Source organism: Alternaria ventricosa (assembly GCF_023758065.1).
Source record: "Alternaria ventricosa strain BMP 2768 chromosome Unknown scaffold_3, whole genome shotgun sequence".
Classification (NCBI taxonomy): domain Eukaryota; kingdom Fungi; phylum Ascomycota; class Dothideomycetes; order Pleosporales; family Pleosporaceae; genus Alternaria; species Alternaria ventricosa.
This window is the reverse complement of record NW_026055683.1, coordinates 2,115,881-2,138,936: the sequence shown is the minus strand read 5'-3', so window position 1 is coordinate 2,138,936 and position 23,056 is coordinate 2,115,881. Positions and strand designations below refer to the sequence as shown.

General features: G+C 54.3%; 5 protein-coding genes across 5 annotated transcripts; 2 read left to right on the top strand and 3 right to left on the bottom strand.

Annotated features, from left to right (window-relative positions):
• Positions 1-222: 222 nt before the first annotated feature.
• J4E93_002671 (uncharacterized protein) lies at positions 223-676 on the top strand (the record flags this gene model as incomplete). The annotated part of the gene is made up of 2 exons (XM_049340612.1): positions 223-226; positions 342-676. 2 exons carry the CDS (start codon positions 223-225, stop codon positions 674-676), a joined length of 339 nt encoding a protein of 112 aa, XP_049202934.1.
• Positions 677-12,601: 11,925 nt separating this feature from the next.
• Positions 12,602-13,084, bottom strand: J4E93_002670 (uncharacterized protein; the record flags this gene model as incomplete). The annotated part of the gene is made up of 2 exons (XM_049340611.1): positions 12,602-12,686; positions 12,744-13,084. 2 exons carry the CDS (start codon positions 13,082-13,084, stop codon positions 12,602-12,604), a joined length of 426 nt encoding a protein of 141 aa, XP_049202933.1.
• Positions 13,085-13,831: 747 nt separating this feature from the next.
• J4E93_002669 (uncharacterized protein) lies at positions 13,832-15,618 on the bottom strand (the record flags this gene model as incomplete). Its single annotated transcript, XM_049340610.1, has 4 exons — positions 13,832-14,593; positions 14,641-14,845; positions 14,877-15,092; positions 15,140-15,618. The coding sequence occupies 4 exons, from the start codon at positions 15,616-15,618 to the stop codon at positions 13,832-13,834; spliced, it is 1,662 nt and encodes a 553-aa protein (XP_049202932.1).
• A 3,019-nt stretch (positions 15,619-18,637) lies between these two features.
• RNR1 (ribonucleotide-diphosphate reductase subunit rnr1) lies at positions 18,638-21,483 on the bottom strand (the record flags this gene model as incomplete). Its single annotated transcript, XM_049340609.1, has 3 exons — positions 18,638-21,199; positions 21,250-21,407; positions 21,465-21,483. 3 exons carry the CDS (start codon positions 21,481-21,483, stop codon positions 18,638-18,640), a joined length of 2,739 nt encoding a protein of 912 aa, XP_049202931.1.
• Positions 21,484-22,096: 613 nt separating this feature from the next.
• On the top strand, positions 22,097-22,638 carry J4E93_002667 (uncharacterized protein; the record flags this gene model as incomplete). The annotated part of the gene is made up of 2 exons (XM_049340608.1): positions 22,097-22,104; positions 22,149-22,638. 2 exons carry the CDS (start codon positions 22,097-22,099, stop codon positions 22,636-22,638), a joined length of 498 nt encoding a protein of 165 aa, XP_049202930.1.
• Between the last annotated feature and the right edge of the window lie 418 nt (positions 22,639-23,056).

The window sequence follows — 23,056 nt, the reverse complement described above, 5'->3', positions numbered from 1 at the left end:
GTCATCGGCGTTGTCCATTGGTCTTCCGCAAAGCCCACGGTTCAGCCGCTGGGCTACACTATGCTAGTCGAGATGACGGAACTGTGGGCGTCGTTCCTTGATGCGAAAGGGGCACGCGACAGATCAGTCGCGTCGAGTCGTGGAGTGGTTGGTTGTCGTTTCGTGTTGCTGGACACTATGACGTCACTCATGAGATCACAACGCGTAACACGACCTCGGGCCATGAGTAGGTTTAACAACCCAACAACCTCGCAACTCAAACATCTACACGAACAACTTCATCCTACCTAATCGTGGTAAACCCAACTCATCGAACTATACAACCCAAACCACACACTCAGTCCACCAACCACCCACAATGTCCAGCTCGACCTTCCAATCCTTCAGCACCTCCTCCTCCAGCACAACCATCAACGGCCAAACAACCTCAAAATCCGAACACACCTTCACAGACCCCAGCGGCACCCGTGTCGAGCGCACACATCAAGCTCCAGGTGAAGCGCCGCGCGTTGAGCGATTCGAAACAGATGCTGCAGGAAGACAGCTAGAGGACCACAGATATGCGGATGCGAAGCGAATTCAGGATGTGACGGAGGAAGAAGAAGCTAAGGTGAAGGAGAGGGAGTACGAGGAGAGGATGCAGGATGAGTATGCTAAGAGGGAGGGGGGTGCTTGAGTGAAAGTCATATTGTGGACATAGTCGTCTTGAGTAGAGATATATCACGCCAAATACATATATCACGAAAGAGGTTTGCAGAATACAATGTGAGCGGGAAGACGCCACCGGCAAACAAGCTTGCAGCCAAGAGACTCCATTGAAGTATATACGCGGCCAGAGCGCGCCGAGAAGCCACCCAAGAGACCACAACCCCACCCCAAACTCCCCAAACCCAACCCAAAAGACCACCCAGGAGGTCACAACGCCCCAGACGTGTCGTCATCGTCGTCGCCCGCCGCCCCGTCGTCCTCAGTTGTGTTGGAGGGCTCGCCAGCGGTACTCGTCGGCGGTGGAGAGGGAGTTGACGAAGCGGTGGAGCGCCGAGCCCCGGATCCCGTGCAACTCCCACTGGGTAAAGACCCGAGGGGGAGGAGGGGGCGGAGGAGGCGGTGGCGGAGGCGGCGGCGGGGGAGGAGGAAAGCCACCTGCTGGGCGAGGCGGCGCCGGTGGGTTGACCCAAGGCGGGATCCGCCGTCCCTCGAGGGCGAAACCGGCGCTGGCGGGGGGAGGGACTTCCTCTCCATCGGCCTCAGGCCCAACATTGGCAAAGCAACGCCACATGATGATGTATTTGCCGGTGGTGTTCCGGACTTGGTGGTGTAGGATGGTGGGAGGTTGCCGAAAGGTCTTGTTGTTGGTGTTGAGGGAGGAGGGAAGAGACTTTTAAGAATTGTAAACAATTCTTGATCTGGGCAGAGTGATGTGGTTGCCAAAGAGCAGAAGAGGGATCCCAAAATTCGCTTGTTTATATAGTCGGCGCCCCGAGGCCCCAGCGCCCGCGCCAAGACGAGAGCGACGGTGACCTGTACTCGACGACGACCCTTTATTGAGACCTAAAGAGGTGATACTATTGTTCAATGGCCATGTGGCAACCAGCTCAGGCAGTTGCAAGCTTGTCCGGGGCGTGTAGCACCTCTATTGTCTGCGTGAAGTACTGTTGACCATTTGGGTGACCCACTAGCGCCGGGATTCTGCTGGGGTTGTGTGACTTCTATTGACTGCAAGGGTAGGCGGGTATGGTGAGAGACCACCGAAGGTCATAGGTATTGTTGAAGAAGCATCCCAAGAATGTATACTGATCAGTCCTGTCCGGGATATCTTTCACTGACAGCAGTCTTATGAACCTCTGACGGCGACCTACTAGGACAACGTTCGATTCCAGACTCTCCAATCTACGGCCTACATCGTACCGAAGCCAGCACAAGAAAGCCACGATGGGTACAAGGCAAAGCGATAGGCGGGCAGGAGGGAGGCCAAGGGGGTACGCGGTTCCTGACATATGTAGACGGAGGCGGTAGGAATGGCGAGGACGCCTTGAGCAAGCATGGAAGTGTGACAGCAGCGGCGGGACGATGTGCCAAGGGGATACCATGAGCCAACGTAGGAGGCTCTTGAGACGATGAGGAACATGTATCTAGCATGTAGCAGCTGCAGGCGATCAGAGCAATTGATCGCATGCCTTGTACACTTGTTACTTGATCTCCATGCTTGACCTTCGTGCTTGACATCGCATGAGACGATCCCCGATGTCTATAGTGCAAGCTACTCAGGAGCGCGTTGCATGCAATTTTGCAGCGTTCGAGGGCTGGACGCAGGCATGCTATCACGATAGGCGCTGTTTGTACGTGGCCAAATCGTGGGAGTCTTCTTCTAGCCGCTCCGCAGAAGGCCAGTAGGGTTTGGAATGCAGACCTTTAGTTGTGCAAGGCGCAACTCCCAGCTGTGCTTGGGCGCATGCTGGTATCTGGCTTGCTCGTTCACAAAGGGTCTCCCGCTACCCTATGCTTGACGCATCTCCTCAGATTTGATGAAGGGCGGGCTGCATCGTGGTGGGGCTGATATCGTGCTTCGTCTCGCTCCGCCGACCGCCGCCTCAGCTTCACCACACACACGACCACAACGCCATCATAGGAGTGCGGCTACTCGCCAAAACTTGACCAGAGTCTTGTCAAGCGCGAAGGCCTCTACTGCGACCGCTTAATCAGAAGGCATCATGACCCGCGACGGCAGGCTCGTTCCAGGTCATTACACGGCAACAAGGCACGACTTCGCGCCACGAGCTCCTCGACACCCAAGCGGACGAGAGAGGCTTCCTGCGAGCTTCTCCGACATCAGAGTATCGTCGATAACAGGCAGGATCGCGCGACGTCTCTTCGAAGGCATGGCTAAGATCCCCTCACCCCTGACGGAGAGCTCACTCACCCCAAGGCAAAGCCAGCCGACGGAGTGGTAAGCTACTGCGCAACCTTTACTGATGATTGACAGACGAGCGGCTTCCTGACAACGGGCAGTAGCGATACGATACACCCATGTTCGGCTTGTTCACTCTCGGGGTGGCGGGCTCCTCCGCGGCGTTGAGAACGAGCTTGAAGACTTTTGCTGCCTCAAGACGGCGACTGGACACACCAGATCTGAGGCCGAGGTGGAAGATCCAAGAGCGACTGACAAAGGATACAGTGATCTAGAGCAGACCTTGAGCACGCCCTATGACCATTCCGAATCGCCGCCATCCTCGCGCACAACCTTACACGAAGCCGCAGAGCGCCTCCGCCTAGACCAGTACCGCCAATATATCTTGATCGCAAGGCAAAACAAGGCTTGGATGAGCTGCATACGGAACGCGAGAGCGGCGACAGGCCAGACAACAGCGAGATAGAAGAAGCACCCCTTGGATGGAGGGCAGCTCGACGAGACGGCGGCCGAGGCTCCAAACGCGACGGATACCGGCGATGAGAGACAGCGACATTCGAGCGGCATATCTGCTTCTCCCGCATGCACACTGCAACTGGAGAATGCCATCAACGAATCGCGACTGGTTGCTTGAATGGCGCGTGGAACACCATCGACTGCGGACAGCCTCAAGCTTGAGACGCCCAGCAGCACACAACGAGGGCACGAGCCTCAGGACGTTGGAGTAGGAGAACGCGGGCAAGCCAGCGCGACCTGTCGCCCGTAAACCTCGCATGACGGAACAAGGCTATCCTCTCTACCCATCCTCAGCGGCCAAGCATCAAGCCGTCCGTGCTGAGAGTCTTCGGCAAGAGGCCAATGAGCCGCATAATCGACGCGACAGTTGGAACGATGGATAGCCTGGAACGTGTTCATCATAAGACGAGCCAGCCCAGACAGACACGTTTGACGACAGGCATAGCGAAGCCGGCCATACTCTCGTCAGGTGGTCAAGATCCGGCTTTCGGAAGCGATGTCTTGAGGCTGAATGTCCTTATGAGCTCGGAACGGCGATGAGAATAGCATCGGGGGTGCGCATAATCATGGCTAAAATGTGCATGAGCATGCCGCTATGAGATGCGAGCAGATTGCGCAGCGTCGCGCGGTTCGTAGGACGTCTTCCACGCCATTCGACGCCCTCACAACGGAAATCCGAAGACCATGGCGCACAGCTTTCCACGTTGCATGCCGCGACAGTATTTTCCTAGCTCTTTCTATCGCCAGCGAGATGAGCGATGATATACCGGTGTTACGGAACAATGGAAGATGAGTTGGCGAGCTTCTCGATGAAGTTTGCGAAGAAGGGACGAAGACGTGCGGTCGGAACTCCGGGAAGGATGACGCGCGGAAGCGAGTGTGGGTCGCCATCTTCCGCCCAGCCACCGTCGACGTGCAGCCGCAGACCATCCCTTGCCATCCTCACGGGCGATCTGGCATCTCCAAAATGCTTCGCCGCTATCGCCATCGACATTGAGTACATTCTGGTATGGGCCAGAGCAGGCAAACGTCAGCAAACATCCGATGATGAAGATGGGGGTTACATACCGCTGCGAGTGTGGCAACACTCATTCGCTCACGACTCGATGCATGAGGCCCGCGGGCTAACGAAGACATGTGGTTTATTGGAGATAGATTGGAGAACTTCATGCGCATTTGAACCTCAACTCGAAACCAAGACATCGCTCATATCCCATCGCCAAATCCGTTTCCACAAGCCGCCACAAACTTCCAACACACCGCGCCGGGGGTTCCGACGACATCTCCCACCCTTTACCAGTCATACACTGTGACCTTTCGCGTTCGGCCTCTTGCTATTTCCCACAAGTCGGACTGGTAATGTGGCTCTTCGATCCATCTCTTCCGCGCGGTTGATTTGGGGTTGTCTCTAGCATGATCGCCGCTGACCATCGCGTTGTAGATGCGCTCTACGTTGCGGTTGCGATCGCGTTCGAACCAGCTCGATAGTCGGGTCAGTGGCAGGATACCTCCCGGTTCTGATCCTTACATCTGGAATATCCTTCCGCTTGGAATACGCCTTAGGTGCGTTGACGAACATGCGGATCTGCCACGCCGAGCACATGACGTTCTCGCAGATGCACTTCTCTTGTGCGAGGGCGGTGACGATGTCCTGTCGGCCAGGAAGCCGAGGTCTTTGTCCTTTTCCTGGATGGTGTCGACATGGACGACGTTGCAGGGTTCACCGATCCAACCCCCTAGAGATGAGGTCGACCTGGTTCTTGACATCCTCATAGTCGTCGTTGGTGAACTCCCACACAGCGTGCTCGGGATTGGCATCGATGAACATGGCAAGGAACATCTGGCCTTCGAAAGGCTGGATGTCTCGGATGTCCTTGGCCATGGACCGCGCGAGGTCGTCCATAGTGGCGTAATGGGTGGCGAAACCGGGTCCTCGTCCTCGTCGGATCCTTCTTTCTTCCACGGCCGGCCAGCCTCACAACATACAACTACTTGCGCTGACGTTTGTTTGCTGCATTGTGAGGCTGGCCTTTCCGTTTCTTCTAGACACAGCGTTGGGAGCGGCGCCGCAGAGGTGCCATGCGAACCCAACACAGAACACTCCATACGGCGCTCAGTACCGAGCCCGACGGCAGTATTCTGCATCAGGTCGCAGGCGACCTGAGGCGCCAACCACCCACCGGGGGACCCGATGGGTGTGAAGGCGGCTTACGCCGGCCGAAGCCTAGAAAAGTTAGCTCATGCCTCATGTGCGGTTTGGATAGGATGTTGCTTGGACGTACCGCTGCGGTGCCATGCTAAAACGTTCCGTGGATGGCATAGGCGCGAGCGATCCTCCCATAACGAACACATTCTTCCGACGAGTCTACGAACGCGAACTCGAGGTTCTTCGGTCCAATGTGCTCGTTGTAGAAGTTGCTCAAGCGCTCTACGACACCCACGGATGGAACCGGCGTTGCGGACTTGGTCCCATGTGAGGGTTGCCACGGTCTCCGTCACCGCGCCGAATGATGTCAGCGTCTTACGATTTCCCACGAAGACCAAGGCTAGAAGCTTTTACGAACGAACAACTCTGCGCAACGAGTTCAATGCCGATGGTGGATAGGGCCCCGACCTCGCCCATATCCAGTCGCCCCCAACCGAATAACTTGGGACGTCCTTGATGATACTCGGCGTTTGTAACTTTGCACTCTTCATCGGACTATGCTTGTCAGTGGCTGGACGAGAGTATGCGAAAAGTACTCACGAGTGGCTTCTTCCGCGCCTTGCGCTTCTTCTTGCCGGAGGGACTCTGATCTTCCAAGTCGGCAACAACAGCTGCACCTGCGCGGCTCGCACCGCAGCGGAGACAGGCGGTGTTCTTCGCGAAGTTGTGGTAGCTGCCGTCTCTCTCTTTGCACGACCAGGGCGATGGTATCATTCCCCGTTCAAGCATCTAAGCCTGCGTATCAACCTCCATCCCGTATCCTACTCGTGTCCAAAGCTATACGTCGATCCTTGGCTTTGACAGGTGGTTACTCTGAATCGCTGTCAGGAATATCGCCACGGCCAGACTTCTTGAAGCGCGGCTTGTCCTCGGCAAGCAGAAGCACTTGATCGCGTCCGTCGTATCTCTGGCCGCCGAATCTCCAGGCCACAAACTTCTCTGCGTCCTACATGATGCAGGAAGCTTTCGCGGAGGTCATCAGGGCAGCTGCATGGCGTGTTGTCGGTGCGCCAACCCCATTAGGGGAAGGCGACTTACTGCTTGCAGGTCCAGAATGCGATTGGACGTCCGCCGAATTGAGTGAACCAGCTCTCAAGTTCTGACTGAGTAGTGTCGTGGGGGAGGCCGCTCATGTGCAGAACCTTGCTTCGCTCTGACAAGAAAGCGCGAACGTCGGCGCGAGCGTCCATCGGCTTGGTCAAGACGTCGGGGTGGCCTTGTGGTAACCACAGCCGTTCTCTCCGCACTTCCAGTCTCCAGCCCTGAAGGGCACAGCGCCAGTGCCACCGCGCATATGTCCGCCGCCCATTCCGTGGCCGTGGCCATGACCCATGTGATGTTGAGGGGGGCCCAGCCCTAAAGTGTACAGCGCCGGCGCCTCCACGCATGTGTCCGCCACCCATGCCGTGGTCGTTTCCGGTGTGACGACCCGCCAACACGAGTTCTCTTCTGGTATCGAACTTCTTGATGGGGTGTTCTCGTGTTGACGGGCTTCACGAGGACCGACTCGCGATGCAGCTGTTGTTGAGTTAGCGCTTGGAGTCGGCATTGGATCGGACAGACGTACCTCTTCGCACGACTTTGCCGGTGAACTTGCCCTCCTCGTCTTTGTACATGTTGATTCGAGGCTGAAGAGGGCAAGTCCTTTTCTGAGGAACATCACAAAGAGGTGCGGCACAGGCTTTCTTGTTCGGCTGCATCATGTCAGCGAGTGGTCTAGAAGACTAAGACGGTACTAACCTCAGGCTCTTTCTCGGCCTTGCGCTTCTTGGTGGTCTGCGGCTCTGGCGGTGCAGTCGGATTCTGAACCCGTACTTGCTCTACATACCCTGTTAGCATTGAGTGGACTAATGGCGAACGAGGGTTCAACATACCAGCGCTGTAACTGGACATGATGTGTTAGAAGATGTCACTGCACAAGAGGGCGTATATATCGAAACAGCGCCATATTGTCGCACTCAACACTTGCGACGACGGTCTCGGGGAGCTTGACATTTGCGTGCGGCGACTGGTGCAGCTGCCCTCTCCGTGCGACGGCAAAGAATTGGTGGTAGATGTCCATGCGGTCGTTCTCGGGCTCGTCGCACGGGTACATGTAGAGGCCTCTCCGGAAGCCATGATACCAGCGGCCGTTTTCCATGTAGTTGCTGGTTTGGGTCGTTCTGACTGGCAGTGCTCCATGGCCTAGTAGAGGGGATCGTTGGGGTCGAAGTCGCTCACGCCCTGGAGGTTGAGAGATTCGGGCCATGCATGTTAGCCATGATATCTTGAAGGTAGGCTGCGGGTACGCTTCGTTCTTGCTCAGGCGCGGGACCACATGCACCGCACCCCGAAGACATCACCGTTCTTGCTGAGGTCCACAATGCGGGCATGCTTCTCCTTGAGCTGTGTTAGTAAGTTCTAGTGCGGAGATTGCTAACGCAGCACATACCTTGAGCGACGCCCAAAATGATGTCTTGGAGGTGAAGTCGAAGTAGTTCTCTTCGTAAAATACCTCCAGGGCGACGGCCTGGAATTGACGAGATACGAACCACTCCGACTCCACCTCATAGCGAAGCGTGTGGCGTTGATGAGCCGCCCGTTCATGCAGAGCGATTCCGCAGCCTATTCAATATTAGCAAAAGCGGGTAGATTGCTAATGTGGTACATACCTCTTCATGGGACAAGAAGATGGCAAATCCAGTTCCGGTGGGCTTGTGCTGGTCAGGAGTGCGGAGGGACCTGCCCGAAGGCGAGACTGAATAGTATGTTAGTATGCAAGAGATGGAGCAAGGTTATAAAAGAAGAGTCAAAAGAGTACTGGAGGGGAGAGAGCAAGACGTTGCCAAAGGCGGGGTTGAAGGCGCCTCGCAGCGACTTGGGGCAGGATGGGTATATCGTGCGATCCACAGTACAGAGCGCGAAGAGAGTACAGCGCTCAAGCAGGCAAGCAGTGTGAGTATGACTTACCAGGTACGTCGTCATCGAGGAGGTGGCGCACAAGCGTGCATGAGTGCACGTATCAGGCTCGAAAAAAGCCTTGCGTTCGCCCGCCGGCTCTGATGAGGTAGTCAGAGAGTGCACGAAGAGACCCAGAGCGGAGTAAAGGATTGACTTACGTATCGTGGGGCAGACCGCTCATGTGGAGCACTTTGCTGCGCTCCGACAGGAAGCCACAAGGGCGCTGTCCAGCTCGAAAGTTTGCATATAGCTGTGGTGGTGGGTGGTTGAAGAGTTGGAGGGGGAGGTCGGTGGACGAGCTTATATGGCAGCCCTGGCCAGGCTGCCAGGCTTGCAGCTAAGGCTTGCAGCTAAGGCTCACGGCCTCACGCTCACCATCACTTGGCATCAATGGACGCTCAAGATGCCCCTGACGTCGTATCAACACCAGGAAAGTTGGAGGAGCTTGCGATGGGCTTGACGGTGCTCGTCGTAATGCCCTTCGGGCTCTGGGGAGGATGGGTGTTAAGGTATAGACAGGCTTGAGGGGAGACTCAATAACCTGGACCCTGAGCTTCCAGATAGCACTAGGGGTGAAGCAGAGAAGCAGTTGCGACCGTGCGCGGTGGCGGAGGCTCACCCCAAGGGTGTAAATGTGGGAGTGCAACTCCACCACGTCGAGAAAGAAACACCAGAAAAGTTCGAGGAGGATATCGTGAGCTCTGCGCTGCTTTTGGCACTCTCCAGAATTTTTTTGGTCTGGTGGTGGTGAAGATACAGCGTGGAGGGAGTGGGTTGCCCGAGGCTCCTCCGCAAAAACCAGCTCAAGGAGTAAAGGAACATCAAACTTTTCGCCGGAAGCTTCACAAGGGGGAGCTGTCAGCTCCATGCAACGCGGCAGTAGATGTGCATAGGGGTTGACAAAGCACGAGAGCGAAGCCCTGAACCGTACCTTTCTCCTCACACTTTTTTGGACAGAATCGACAAAGTGGTTATGGAACCGCAGCTCGGACAACGCGAGACCCTCGAGACTTGGGGGTAAATCACTGCCCTACGACTTGGAGAACATCAAGTTGGCCGCGGAGGTGGCGGGCGGTGCAACACCAAGACCACCGCGCCGACCTGCAGCGTCACGACCACGAAGAGCCACCGAACATCGAACGCCCCCGGGCTTGCCTACACCAATACCTAGACCCTCCGACTTTCCTGGGCCAAGTCGCATATGCTACCGTAGAGCTGCTGCCTCGAGAACGCGAACAACCCTCGACGATTCACCGCAATTTCATCCCACCATAGAGCCCGAACCCGCGATCGACAGTAGAGCCCCGGGTTAGAGACATTATGGGAATCAGATTCAAGGCCTCGCAGCAGGAAAAAGCTACACAGCACTGTGGGATACATGTTGGTGGCTGAGCGTCCAGAATTCTGTACAGGCTGACATGGGGACGGCGAACGGCTTTGGGTATACGGAGAGGAGTATACCAGCATGCCAGGGTACTACAACGCAGATCTGAGGTGCCATGCGGCTTCTGCAAGCCAGGGTTTATGAATATATACACTAGAGGCTTCAACAGGATCATACATGGATGGGCCAAAACGTCTACATGGGTGCTCGCAAGCACAAACAGAAGAAGCAAGGTGCAATGTCTGCGTCGTGGGTACTGCAGAGCTATGCATAAATCTACAAAGATCGAGTACCGAGTTGGCGAATACATTCCTTGAGAGGTTGGTGACGAGAGCAGCAAGGAATCTACAATGCGAGTCTGATGATCAAGACATGGATGCCATGACCTCCAGGGTTATACATGGGGATACTGGAGGTGACATGCAAGGTCAATATGTCTAATATAGGCGACATGACCTTTGGGGTGTTGTGGTTGCGGTTACTGAAGTCCTTTGTCTACGACAGGCTCCCTCGTGGTCGGTGCAAGAGACTTGACTTGAACCAATGTGGTATTATCTACTGAGTGAGGTCATGGTTGTTCAGATGCATCTTTTATGGTATCTTAACGCAACTACGTATCCTCGCATCATCCCTGCATGGTCAGGAAGACACGCGAGCCAGCCATCCTCCTACTCATCTACTTCCATCGCATCTTGCTCGGGCATCGCCCACAACTCCCTCTCCAACCAGTTCCTCACCAGAGAAGTCCCCACCGTCCCATCCTTCCAGTTCACCTTCCTCCAGCCCACCGGCGTCCCATCAAGGCCAACCGGCCACTTCTCCCAAACCTCCTCCAAATCCTCACCATCTACACTATACGTCCACCAGCCTCTCGCAGCAGCCCGGTGACTTCCAGCCAGCTCCTCCCTGACCTGCTGCGTCTGACCGTATAAGGATGTATACATCCAGTCTCCATCCGGAGGGTGTCCGGCGGGAGGGGCACGGGTGTCGTGAAGGGCGCTCAGACGCGCGATCTCGTCGTGGTAGAGACGCTTCAGAACGTGTTCGTTCTGAAGCGGCGTCAGAGAGGGGTGTGGGAGCGGCTTTTCGAGGTGGCCGATCCAGAGGGGGCAGTCTGATCCCTTCTCGAACGTGAGGGTCGAGATGGCGTCGGCGATCTTGGCCTTGGCCTGGCTCATTTTAGTACTGATGGTACATGTGATGGGATGGACGGACTTACCTCTTCTTCGACCACCTCAGGAGTGGGAGTCGACGTAGCACCGGCAGCAGGCTTTCCGCCCACGACAGTGCCGTCTTCCCGAATACGACCCCGGTTGAGGTCGGAGATGTCGCTCGGAGGCTCACTCAAGACGCTGTCCTCGTCGGAATCTGACCTGTCTCCGTCACCCACAAGGGCCCTGTTGAGCTGACGATCCCTCCAAACAGAATCGCCGCCAGCCGACAGGATACCCTGGTGACGACGTTGTCCATCTAGGACCCACTGCTGCTTCTTTGCCTCAGTCGCAGCCACCTGCTCGAGCTTCTCTTGCTCTATCTTGGTTTCGCGGTCGTAGAGGACTCTCAACAAGGCCTTTTCAACCGATGTGGCCCTGCCCTCCAGACGAGCGGCGACCATACGGTTGACCTCATCTACTTCGCGCTGCTGCGGTGACTTCTGCGCTTCCTTGATGACCTGGCCAGTCTGAAGAGGGGTTGAAGTTAGTGGCTGCTTATCCTTGAATTGAGGTAATGGTGACTTACGAAGCCGACGGGAATGGGCGTCTCCTCTGGTAGTGAGGAGTACGCGAGTGCATGGCGACGGGCGGGAGTGTTCTTGTCCTGGACAAGCTTTGCGTAGTAGGCCGCGATGTCGCGTTTGGCTTCGCCGATGGAGTTGGGCGCCCTGCGCGCTTCACGCTTGGTGCGGGCCATCTTGAATGAATGAAGCGAGTGTATAGAAGTGATTATACGTGTAAGAGGGAGGAGTATAGAGAATTGAGGTAAAGTTGTGTTGGTGGGGTGGGAATATCGGTGGTGTGTGGGCAATGAGGGAGTTTGTGCGTTTGTCGAAAAGCTCTTTCATTTTGACGACCGCACCGCCTCCTAGTTTTTCCGTCGTCTGATGTTTTGCTTTGATCTTCACATGACCGGCGCCGGTGAGAGATTTAGCGTATGGGCTTTCGCATCGAGTGGTCGCGCTCAGTCTCTGCTATCAGGTCAGTGGGCTGCACAACGGCGACGAGGATATATGAAGACTTACTGTTGATGGATCAGTCCATGAGTTTCCTGCCTTGATCCGTATAGGAGGGCCTCCCTGCGGTATAAGTAGTAGAGAGTGTGTGTTTGCAAAATATGCTCGCATCCACGAGACCGCCGGTCTGTTTGCCATCTTCTATCAGGCGCGGTAGAGCATGTGAACCTAGACAATGGAATGACGTTTGTCAGGCTGACGTGATCACTCAAATTGGCGCATAAGGTGAGAAAGACAGTAGACAAACAGATCGAATATGCATAGAGACATCAGGGGTATTATACAAGCGCTCATAGCGACATAAGAAATCCAACAACTCCGCGCTCCACATCATTCAACATCATGATAAAAGAAAATGAGAACCAGCCCAACCCGCCGTATCGATGGTCGTTTCAAAGCGTGGCGCATTGGGTTGATCTAGACATGGTCGTGTCTTCCGAGCAATTTGCCCTTCTTGCCGAGAGCCTTGGCCTCGCCCTGCTTGATCTTCGCGAGTCTCGCCCTGTATACTCATTAGCAACCACTCAACATCATATCATTGATACATGGTAGTACTTACTCCTCAGCAGCCTCACGCTCCAAACGATGAACATGCTCCCGCGCCTCCCTTACAGCGTTCTTGGCAACAAAGAGCGCACGGTCAGCGTCCCTCTCCGCAGCCTCAGCAGTCATCAAACTCTGCTTAGCAGTCGCAATGCTAGGGTCTCCGGAGCCACGGCTGAACATGCCAGAAGTACGCTTAGGTGAGGAGGTGTATGTTGTGGTGGTGCGGCTGGTGGAGCTGCTATGGCGCGAATCCCTGTACGAAGGGGAAGAAGAGCGACGCCTAGAGAACATGGAGTGCTTCTGAGGCGGAGCAGGAGGAGGGCTGGGCTCCCGCTTGGATCCGAAGAGAGGCATGTTGCTGGTTGGGTATAGAAGTTATGAGAAGCTTCAAGATACCTAGGTAGCGGACAGGAGATCTGGACTGCGAGATGCGTGCTTGGCTAGACGTTGGAGATGCTAAAATTTGGAGATTTAGAGTTGAAGATTCGGAACGCACATGCCGGGTCTTATATGTGAAGTCCTCCCTGTCATAGCGCTCCTTCGTCGTGTCTTTCCCAGCTGTCTGTCAAGGTCGCGAAAGCAGGGTTCGGGAACCTGCATTGCGTGACGTCAATGCCCCAAAGCAGGGGGTGATCTGCGCCTCCAACATCACAGAAAGCAGCCGCATCGTCATCGCTAATCTACAAGATGAATTGGGGACTAGAATAAACGGTCATCGCGAAACGTTCATCGCGATATTGTGAATTGAAGCTTAGCGTGGTGTTGAAGTTTGTTGTGGGTCTGTGAGTACGCGTCCTGCGCCGGATCTGGTGCCGGAGGCACTTGGTGTACCGGACTTGAGGAAAGCTAGTGAGCTTAACGAGACTCCAATTTCAAGAGATTTGGTGCCGATTGAACCGAGGAAGACGAGAATAGTCTTCGTCAAGCCTTCTTTTCGGCGAAGCGACAATGCATGTGCTCATTGGCAGCAAGTGATGATATTGTATTCCAAGATTCTGTCTAACAAGATCGGTGACCCCCACCGGCCTTCTACGCCATGCACATGCAACGTGTATACCAGAACGCCACCCAATGCTCGCTATATATATGATACAATATAGATCAACTACATTTGGCCCCTTCACTATTACCCATCATCGTTTTACTCGTCGTCTTAATGATGCTGATGACCATAACGATACCTCCAAATGCCGCAACAGCCCCAGCCAAGTACGTCTTCCAGCTTCTTTGGCTCAGCTTCATGTAGCACAGAGGCGGCAGAATGAACGCCAATGCGCATGCAGATGTTGCGCCGAACAATTCGAACACTATACCCAGGTCGCAGGTAAGGAGGGAGAGTGTAAGGGCGGAGACGACGAGCGAGGTCGTGAAGATGAGATGGCGGTTCGGGTGGTAGGGTTCGTCTGGAAACCAATAGTTGGTCATGACTTCCCGACATACAAAGGCTTCGAGCGGAAGCGTAGTAAGCATGTTGAGGCCGAAACACAATCGCGCAATATTGACCATGAGGTTATCATTCGGAAAGTTATTCAGCACGTTGCCGAGGGTTTTGTCCCCGAAGGTCAAGTAGCCTGTTAGTGCCATGACAAGACATGCGACTAGAGATATACTGGTGCTGTAGTGTGTAACGCGTGTAAATCGATCGATCGTAGGTTTGCGGAGGGAGCCATAGATGAGGAGGCTATTGTGGTGGCAGACGAAGGCGAAAGCGATTACGCCAATTGCTTCGAAGATTCCGGGTCGGATGATGAGGTTGCCACGAAGTTGGCCCTTCAGCTCGGCGGGTACGCGGAAGGCTTGCGTGACTACGGTCACTATGATGATGGTCATACTGACCAGTGCTAGACCGCTAGCTTTCGCCAGCTACAAATTGTCAGCCCATATACAGCGTAGAAGCATAGGTTTAGTACCTTTGATATGTCCCGATATAGCGAGAGTGGAAATGATATGCCAAGAATGAGCAGGATCATGATGGCCCGTCTGTTAGTCAGTAGCCAGAGAAACGGCATGTCTGCTAAGGCAGGGAACATCGAATCCAAGACCCTTGGTATTGTATCTCCGACTACGACGCAAAACGCGACCATGCCACCAAAAGCGCTGTATGTTGTCAATATCCTTGCTGCCACAAGTCTTAGGGTGAACATACAAGAGCCATTGCGCGAGGGATATCGCTATTAACCCTGATTTGCCGAAACAGTGCTGTACTGTGGCTTGGAACGAGTCGGTGCCGCTGAGCTTGGAGTTTATGACGATGAGGCGTATGGTCCAGTCTACCACGATGGTGAGGCCGATGAGGAGGGCGGTCCCTGTCACGAGGCCTGCGTTGCGAACAGCGTAGGGTTGGCCGATGATACCAGCTCCTCTGCTTTGTGTTAGCTTCCTTCTATGGGTTCGTTTTCGGCGGCATACATTATACTGTTGGCCATGTTCATGAACGCGCTCCGCATCCCGCTCCGTGGTCGCGCATTCTCGAGATGGTCTTCCGGATTGAAGGATTCTTCGGCGACTGTGACGCTCGGCGCCTCGATTCCAGTGAGCAGAGGAAGCCGCTGCGTTCTTTCTCGCCCATCGCCGCCGTCCAAGTAGTCGTCTCCATCCAGCTCGAGCCAATCGCCGCCATTGTTGTCTCCATTCATGCTCCTCCTGGGTTCCTCGAAGCGCACCCGATTGGGAGTTCTCGGTGCGCCATCGGGCCGGGCTTGCGCGAACGACGACTGCCGCTTGATGTTGCCATTTGGACGTGACCCCGGTGGTGCTGGAGACGCGGAGGTGGTTCGCGATGATGAGGGCGATGGAGACAGGTGTCGCGGACTTGCTTTGCGCTCGTGTTCGGGTTCTGAGTCGCTGTCGGAAGGTTGCTCATGCAGGAGCTTCTGGCTTTCGCTCATCGTGGCATTGTCGAAGTTCAGGGAGGTTTGCAGCTTGAATGATCGTCGACATGTCATTCCCGACTTCTGACATCGGACATTGGACCCCTGTTTCGCCACTAGGTCGTATATGGCCTAGTGCCCATCGTCACTTTCGGCGAGAATTGTGGGGTGGATTTGGCTGAGCAATACAACATCATCTTTGTACATCTTCTCGGCTTTGCGCTGCACTACATAGTCGTTCTATCTATGTTTGAGATCGCTCAAGCTCAACCCTACAACTGTTTTTGACACATCTTTTATGAGGGTCTCCGTTACCATCCCGAGGGTACAATCATGGCCATGAAATGCTTCGTGGATCCAAGAAGGGGATTGCATGCCTTGCACCTGCCCACAAAGTGCAGAAAAGCTGATATCGGGGAATGGCACCTCGGGTCGAGTCTCATATAAACCTAGACGACTCATTTCCTTCATCATGCTTCCGAGAAAGAATGATCCGCACTCGAATGACAAATTAGAATTGGACGGACAAGCATAGTCGGTCCGACGATACTTGTCAAGGTGCTGGTAGAGCTCTGCGACGACAGATTCAATTGCTTGATATCGCTTACAGTCGAGTTCATCTGTACTGCATAAGATATCATGTTGTCGTTGACAGTCGAACACACGTACCTGATACTATCGTAGGAATAGGAAGATCTAAGGTTTGAACAGATTCGGTACTCTCTCTGATAACAACGGTGGTGGCCTGAGTGAATTGTTCTTCAAGATTGAAAACCCATGCGACCCAAACCCATAACACCAGATTTCTGCGATATGTCGCAGGTATACGAGTCTGTCTGAGAGATTCGACCCATACTTCAGTGAACAGACAGAGAGATTCTCCGAAGCTGTAGTAGTCCTCCAAAACAGCGATTTTGGCCATCATTTCGAGCGATATGTCACGTGGAACCTGTTTGTTGCGTCCATGGACAATTTGCAAGACAATAAGGAATGCTTCAGGGTCCCAATCGCTAGCCGCTATGTGGTAAAGGCCATCGGCTTCGTTGCGTACGGATTCGGCGAAGCCGTCTTGTGCCAACATCCGCTTAAATGTGGAGGATGCGAGCATCAAGTGGCGCGAGGACACATGGTAGTGTATGGACTGCTCTTCAAGCTCTCCAGGCTCTTTCGGTGCAATTGGTGGCGGCGTATGCTGCGTGGCAGATGAAGCCTCCTCAGGCGCGGTAGATCCGTTATCCAAAGGAAGCATACTGCTGTCTTCAGGGATCTCGGCGGCCAGAAGTTCCGGAGGTGGGGATGGAGCAGGTGGCGGAGCCTTCTTCGACTCCTTCTTCGTTTTCTTGATGATCTTCCTTGCAGTTGAACTCCAGTCGTCGACATCGTTTGGCTGCTGCCCTGGTGCCGGCTTCCAAAGCGCGAAGATTGTACATGGATTCTTGAGCACAATGACTGTATCCGGATCAGGATCGATGATGTGGACGATGGGTGCCATGATTGATGTACAAGGGCATGTAACGAGACGAGTGAAAGTGTCGGCGGCCTTGTAAACCAGGCGTCACACGGAATTGAAATGCTTGATAAGAGAGCGGGATGTTAAGCCTTCGGTCGAGAACTAAAGTAGGCTGACGCTTCCATGTCGCTTCCACACACTGCGCATCCATTACATTGACCTGCGCATCATGTCCAATAGGACATGCAGGACCAGCTATCAGTGCGGAGTCGTGCAGCAATGTGTTTGCTGTTCAGCGCCAAAACAACGGAAAAGACGTACCATTGGAGGCTCACGTTACACAACGTCACCGAGCTGCATGGCCAATACCCGTGGGATAAGACATATATGCAGAGGTCGGAATATGAAGCGAGGAATGATTGGATGGGATCGCATAGCACTGCGAGCGCATAACCGGCAAAGTCGTAGTGTCGTGGCTTGAGATTCTGGAGAGGTGGATAGACTAGAGAGAGACGAAGGTGGCGGCTAGCAATGAAATGCGCAACTGCCATTGGCAGACATCATGACCATAACCTCCTTCCTGTACTCCCCTTCCCAAACACCCTACAACGCCTTCCTAACCGCACTCTTAAACGGAATGATCTGCACATCATCCAAATTCCACACACCCTCCTTAACATAAACATCCTGCTTCAACCTCTCTACAACCTCCTCCCTCGTCTTAGCACCGATGAGGCACGCCGAGCCCTTCATCTTCGGTGGGTTCGTGTCGCCTTCTTTGATGGGTTCCTCGAGCATCGCTCCTACGAACATGTAGCATTAGCTTTATTCTATCTCAAGTGCTCGTACAAAGGAAGGATGTGAACATACCACCCCACAACCACATATCCTCCCTATCCGCCTTCAAACCCTCCAAATGTTTCGGGCGACTCGCAATACGTTTCTGCAACGCATCCTTGTGATCAGGCACGATGATGAGCCATTCTTGTAGTGGAGCGGTAGACGATGCCATTGTACGGTGTCGGAATTGCGGTACGAAGCGTGTTGGTGTTGCGAGGACGGGACGGAAGGTGCGGAGGGCAAACATATGTCTCTTGGAGCAAGAAGGTGGGCGTGTGGGGCTGCGGCTATGAGAGCTTGGGAGAGCTACGAGAAGGAGCGCGTGTTAGCTTCTTGGTAGAGGGAATTGAGTGGAGAAAGATACGTACGGTAGGCAGTACTTCCAAGGGCGCGTGTTGGTTGTACTGTGGTAGGGCGCAATGTGGGGAAGATGTAGCTTCCTCTTCGGAATTAAGCCGCGGCTTTCGGAACGTGACACGCTAATGTTGGAGCGTGGGGAAATTGAAGACATCACGGTGTGGGCGAGATGCAATTGCTGCGGAAAAAAGTGTTACAAAGAACGTTGTGTTCGCTACATACATTATGGCTTGACAGTAAACACATCCAACTCATGAGCTCATACCTCCTTGCGTTAATCCAAGCGTACCTACGCGTAAAGACCACCAACGCCGAAAACAAGCGGAAAGACCATATGCGTAAGAGCGCTGCTCTTAGCTAAACCCGCCCTGCCAATGTACATTGCATTGCTTAACCACTGCACATAACGCAGGACTCAGGGTTCTCTATCGAGCAAGCAAGGGCGGCTTCAGCATAGATGTCACCATCCCGGTCCTCGCTGTCATCCTTGGAGTCCTCTTCTTGTTTGTCCTTCCTGGTGATCTCCTCGTCGGGCTTGACGGCTGCATCAGCAGCTACCATCTTTGGGCTCGCGCCCTCCTCCACATCGGCCTTGAAAGGCTTGCTTGCGAGAGCGTTGCGGGTCTCTGTGACAGGCGTTGGGGTAGCATCTGAGGTAGCACCTGGGGTGGGAACACCGTTCTCCTCCTCCTTCTTCTCCTCGCCGTTGGTAGGCTTGGTGGCATACATTGGGCGAGGTGCTGAGGATGGGGTTTGAGAAGCAGTGACAGGTGAGTGTCGGATAGCCTCAGGCTGGAAACCCGGTTGCTTTCGCACCTTGGGCAGAGCACGAGCAACGTTGGTGTCTACGACGTTAAGGGCCTCTTGGTCGACAGTAAACTGGATGGGTGCCGAGGCAGCCATGGTGCGAAGGTAGTACATGCCTGTCTTGAGACCAGCCTTCCAGCCAGCAAAGTGCATGGAAGTGATCTTGCCCATAGTCGGCTCCTTCATGTGGATGTTGAGAGATTGAGACTGGTCAATGAAAGCACCACGGTCAGCGGCCATCTCAATGATCCTCTTCTGCGAGATCTCCCACACGGTCTTGTAGAGCGTCTTTGTCTCCTCGGGGATGTTGGGAATCCTGGCGATGGAACCGCCATCAGCGATGATGCGGTTCTTCATGTTCTCGGACCAGAGGCCCATGTCGACGAGGTCCTTGAGCAACCATGGGTTGACGACCTGGAACTCACCGGCAAGGACACGGCGAGAGTAGATGTTGGATGTGTATGGCTCAAAGCACTCGTTGTTGCCCAGAATCTGAGAAGTAGAGGCAGTCGGCATGGGCGCGATGAGCAGAGAGTTGCGTACACCGTGCTCAGCGATCTTCGCCTTCAAGGCAGCCCAGTCCCAAAGGTCAGTAGGCTCGACACCCCACATGTCATATTGCAGTTGACCCTGGGAGACAGGAGATCCCGGGTAGGTCTCGTAAGGACCAAGTTCCTTTGCAATATCGCATGAAGAAGTGAGAGCAGCATGGTAGATAGTCTCGAAGATCTGAATGTTGAGCTTCCTCGCTTCATTGGACTCAAAAGGCATGCGGAGGGCAAGGAAGGCATCAGCGAGACCCTGGACACCCATACCGATGGGTCGGTGGCGGAAGTTGCTGCGGCGTGCCTCTTCGACTGGGTAGTGGTTGACCTCGATGATCTTGTTCAGGTTGCGAGTGACGACCTGTGTGACTTCGTGGAGCTTCTTGAAGTCAAACTCGCCACGCTTGTAGTCGACGAAGGAAGGCAGGGCAAGAGAAGCCAAGTTGCAGACGGCAACCTCATCAGGAGCAGTGTACTCGACGATTTCAGTGCACAGGTTGGAGCTGCGGATGGTACCGAGATTCTTCTGGTTGCTCTTGCGGTTGCAAGCATCCTTGTAAAGCATGAAGGGGTTACCAGTCTCGGTCTGAGCCTCAAGGATGGCGTACCAGAGCTTCTGGGCGCGGACAGTCTCGCGACCCTTGTTCTGCTTCTCGTAGCTCTCGTACAGAGCCTCGAACTCGTCACCATAGACATCGGCAAGGCCGGGGCATTCATTGGGGCACATGAGTGTCCAGTTTCCATTGTCTTGGACACGCTTCATGAACAGGTCGGGAATCCATAGAGCGTAGAAAAGGTCACGAGCACGGACCTCCTCTTTGCCGTGGTTCTTGCGCAGGTCGAGGAAACCGAAGACGTCGGCGTGCCATGGCTCGAGGTAGATGGCGAAAGCACCGGGACGCTTGTTGCCACCCTGGTCGACATAGCGAGCAGTGTTGTTGTACACACGGAGCATAGGGATGAGACCGTTAGATGTTCCGTTGGTGCCACCAATGTATGAGCCAGTAGCACGAATGCGGTGGACGTTGAGACCAATACCGCCGGCAGTCTTGGAGATCAACGCACATGTCTTGAGTGTGTCGTAGATACCGTCAATGCTGTCTTCCTTCATGTCGATCAAGAAGCATGACGACATTTGTGGCGATGGTGTACCCGCGTTGAAAAGTGTCGGCGAGGCGTGTGTGAAGTACTTTTGAGACATGTAGTCGTAGGTCTCGATGGCCTTCTCAATGTCGGCTCCGTGAATACCGACAGCGACACGCATGAGCATGTGTTGTGGGCGCTCGGCGACCTTGCCGTTGATGCGGAGGAGATATGAGCGCTCAAGCGTCTTGAAACCGAAGAACTGGTAGTTGAAGTCGCGGTCGTATACTATAGCCGAGTTGAGCTCGTCGGCGTTGTCCATGATGACCTTGTAGATGTAATCAGATATCATGGGTTGGCGGGTGTTGTTCTTAGGGTTGACATAGTTGTACAACTCTTCTACAACTACAGAGAATTGCTTCTGTGTCTGCTTGTGAAGATTCGAGACGGCGATACGCGCAGCGAGGATGGCGTAGTCGGGATGTGTGGTGGTCATGTATGCTGCCGTCTCGGCGGCCTGTCGTCTGTTAGCCACTGGAAAGACATTGAATTCATTGAAAGCCGTACCAAGTCGTCTAGCTGGACGGTGTTGACACCCTGGTAGACACCAGAAATGACCTTCATGGTGATAGCAGCGGGGTCAACATGGTCTGGGTCGAGGCCGTAACACAGCCTTGAGACTCGTGCTGTGATCTTGTCGAACTGCACGCGTTCCTTGCGTCCATCTGAAGTCAATCGTTAGTGGTGAAGATTTGAGGCGGTGAAGGCAAAGCAGTACATACCACGCTTGAGGACGAACATGTTGAATTAGAAAAGTAGTGGGGGTATCTGTGTGGGTATCGTGAAGAGAGTGTACTGAGGAGAGTGCAGGAGTGAGGGGTGGGTGGACGCAGGGACACTTATAACGCGTAAAGAGAAGAAACGCGTCCCGTCGCGTTGCTTGGGTCACGGATCCGTTTAGTGCTAAAGTGGCTGCTTGCATAAGCAGAGCAGGCGTGGCAGGGATGTGGAGTCGGGGAAGCGACCGCCGATGCCCGAACTTTTCGCGGGCGACAGCATCGCGGCGTGCAAGAGGCTGAGGTAGTGCAGCAACATCAAGACTCCCTCCACGCCCTTTCCGGTCTATAAAGAACCAATTGCCCGTCATGGCAGGCGGTCACATGAAATATCGCCACCTCAGTCGGTCGTCGTCGCATCGTCAAGCGCTCCTGCGGAACCTCGTCACATCGCTCTTCAAGCACGAGACAATAGCGACAACATGGCACAAGGCGAAGGAGGCACAGCGGTTAGCGGAGAAGCTGATTACCCTCGGAAAGAAGAACACCGAGGCGACACGGCGGAGAGCGACACAGATCTTCTATGTACGAGCCCCAATGGCATGTCCAGAGCGCGCACTGATGATATCAGGAACCAAATGAAATGGTACCCAAGCTATTCGGCCCCATAAGAGAGCGCTACGAATCCAGGCCCGGTGGCTACACCCGAGTTCTCCGCGTCGAGCCCATGAAAGAAGATCAAGCCGAATCCGCCATCCTCGAACTCGTAGACGGACCACGAGACATGCGCTTCGCCATGACCGCAAAGACACTAGCGAGGAGACCAGCAAATCTAGGTCTGACACCAGGAATCACAACGCACGTCAAGAAGGTCACACAATTCCGCAAGGACGGTGTAGATGGCTTGCGGGACATGGTCGAGAGATTACGGATACTACATTCCACAGGTCTGGACAGGAGGACATTGCCCGCGCCTAAGAAGGTGTACCCAGAGATTGGGATGAAGAGGGACATGCATTACTTTGAGGAGGTTGATATGGGCAAGGCCCCCAATAAGGTCGTTGGACCAGGAAAGCAGAAATACTTGATAGAAAGGAGCCGAAGGTTACAGCAAGAGAAGGAGGAGCGCACAAGGGCGCATAAGGAGAGGATGGAGAAGATGAAGAAGGTCAAGGCGTGAGATGTCACCCTGAAAGCGAGGGCGCTGTCCCGCGAAGCCTCTGTAGCAAATGTGTACATGTACAACGAACAGGTGTTCAATACTCCTTCTATGCGGATTGATGAAGCCAATTTCGAGCAAGCTTTGTGACGCAGCGTACGTCTTTATAACAACGCAGGTGATCACAAGTCCCTCAGGAATCTCAGTGCCACTGTCTCACCCAGTTTGTAATTTGCTCATATACACGCTCGAGATGTCGAGGTGACCCAGATCTCGAAGTCTGATATGTCGTAGTGAAGGATCCCCTCACTGGGCTAAACGCCGCAGTGACCACGATATCAAATCCGAGATAAGGCTGCCTAGGTATATATAAACAGATCTTCTGCGACTTTGTCTCCCTCCCTCCTTCATCCCCTAAACGCTATCTTCGCAACAACCA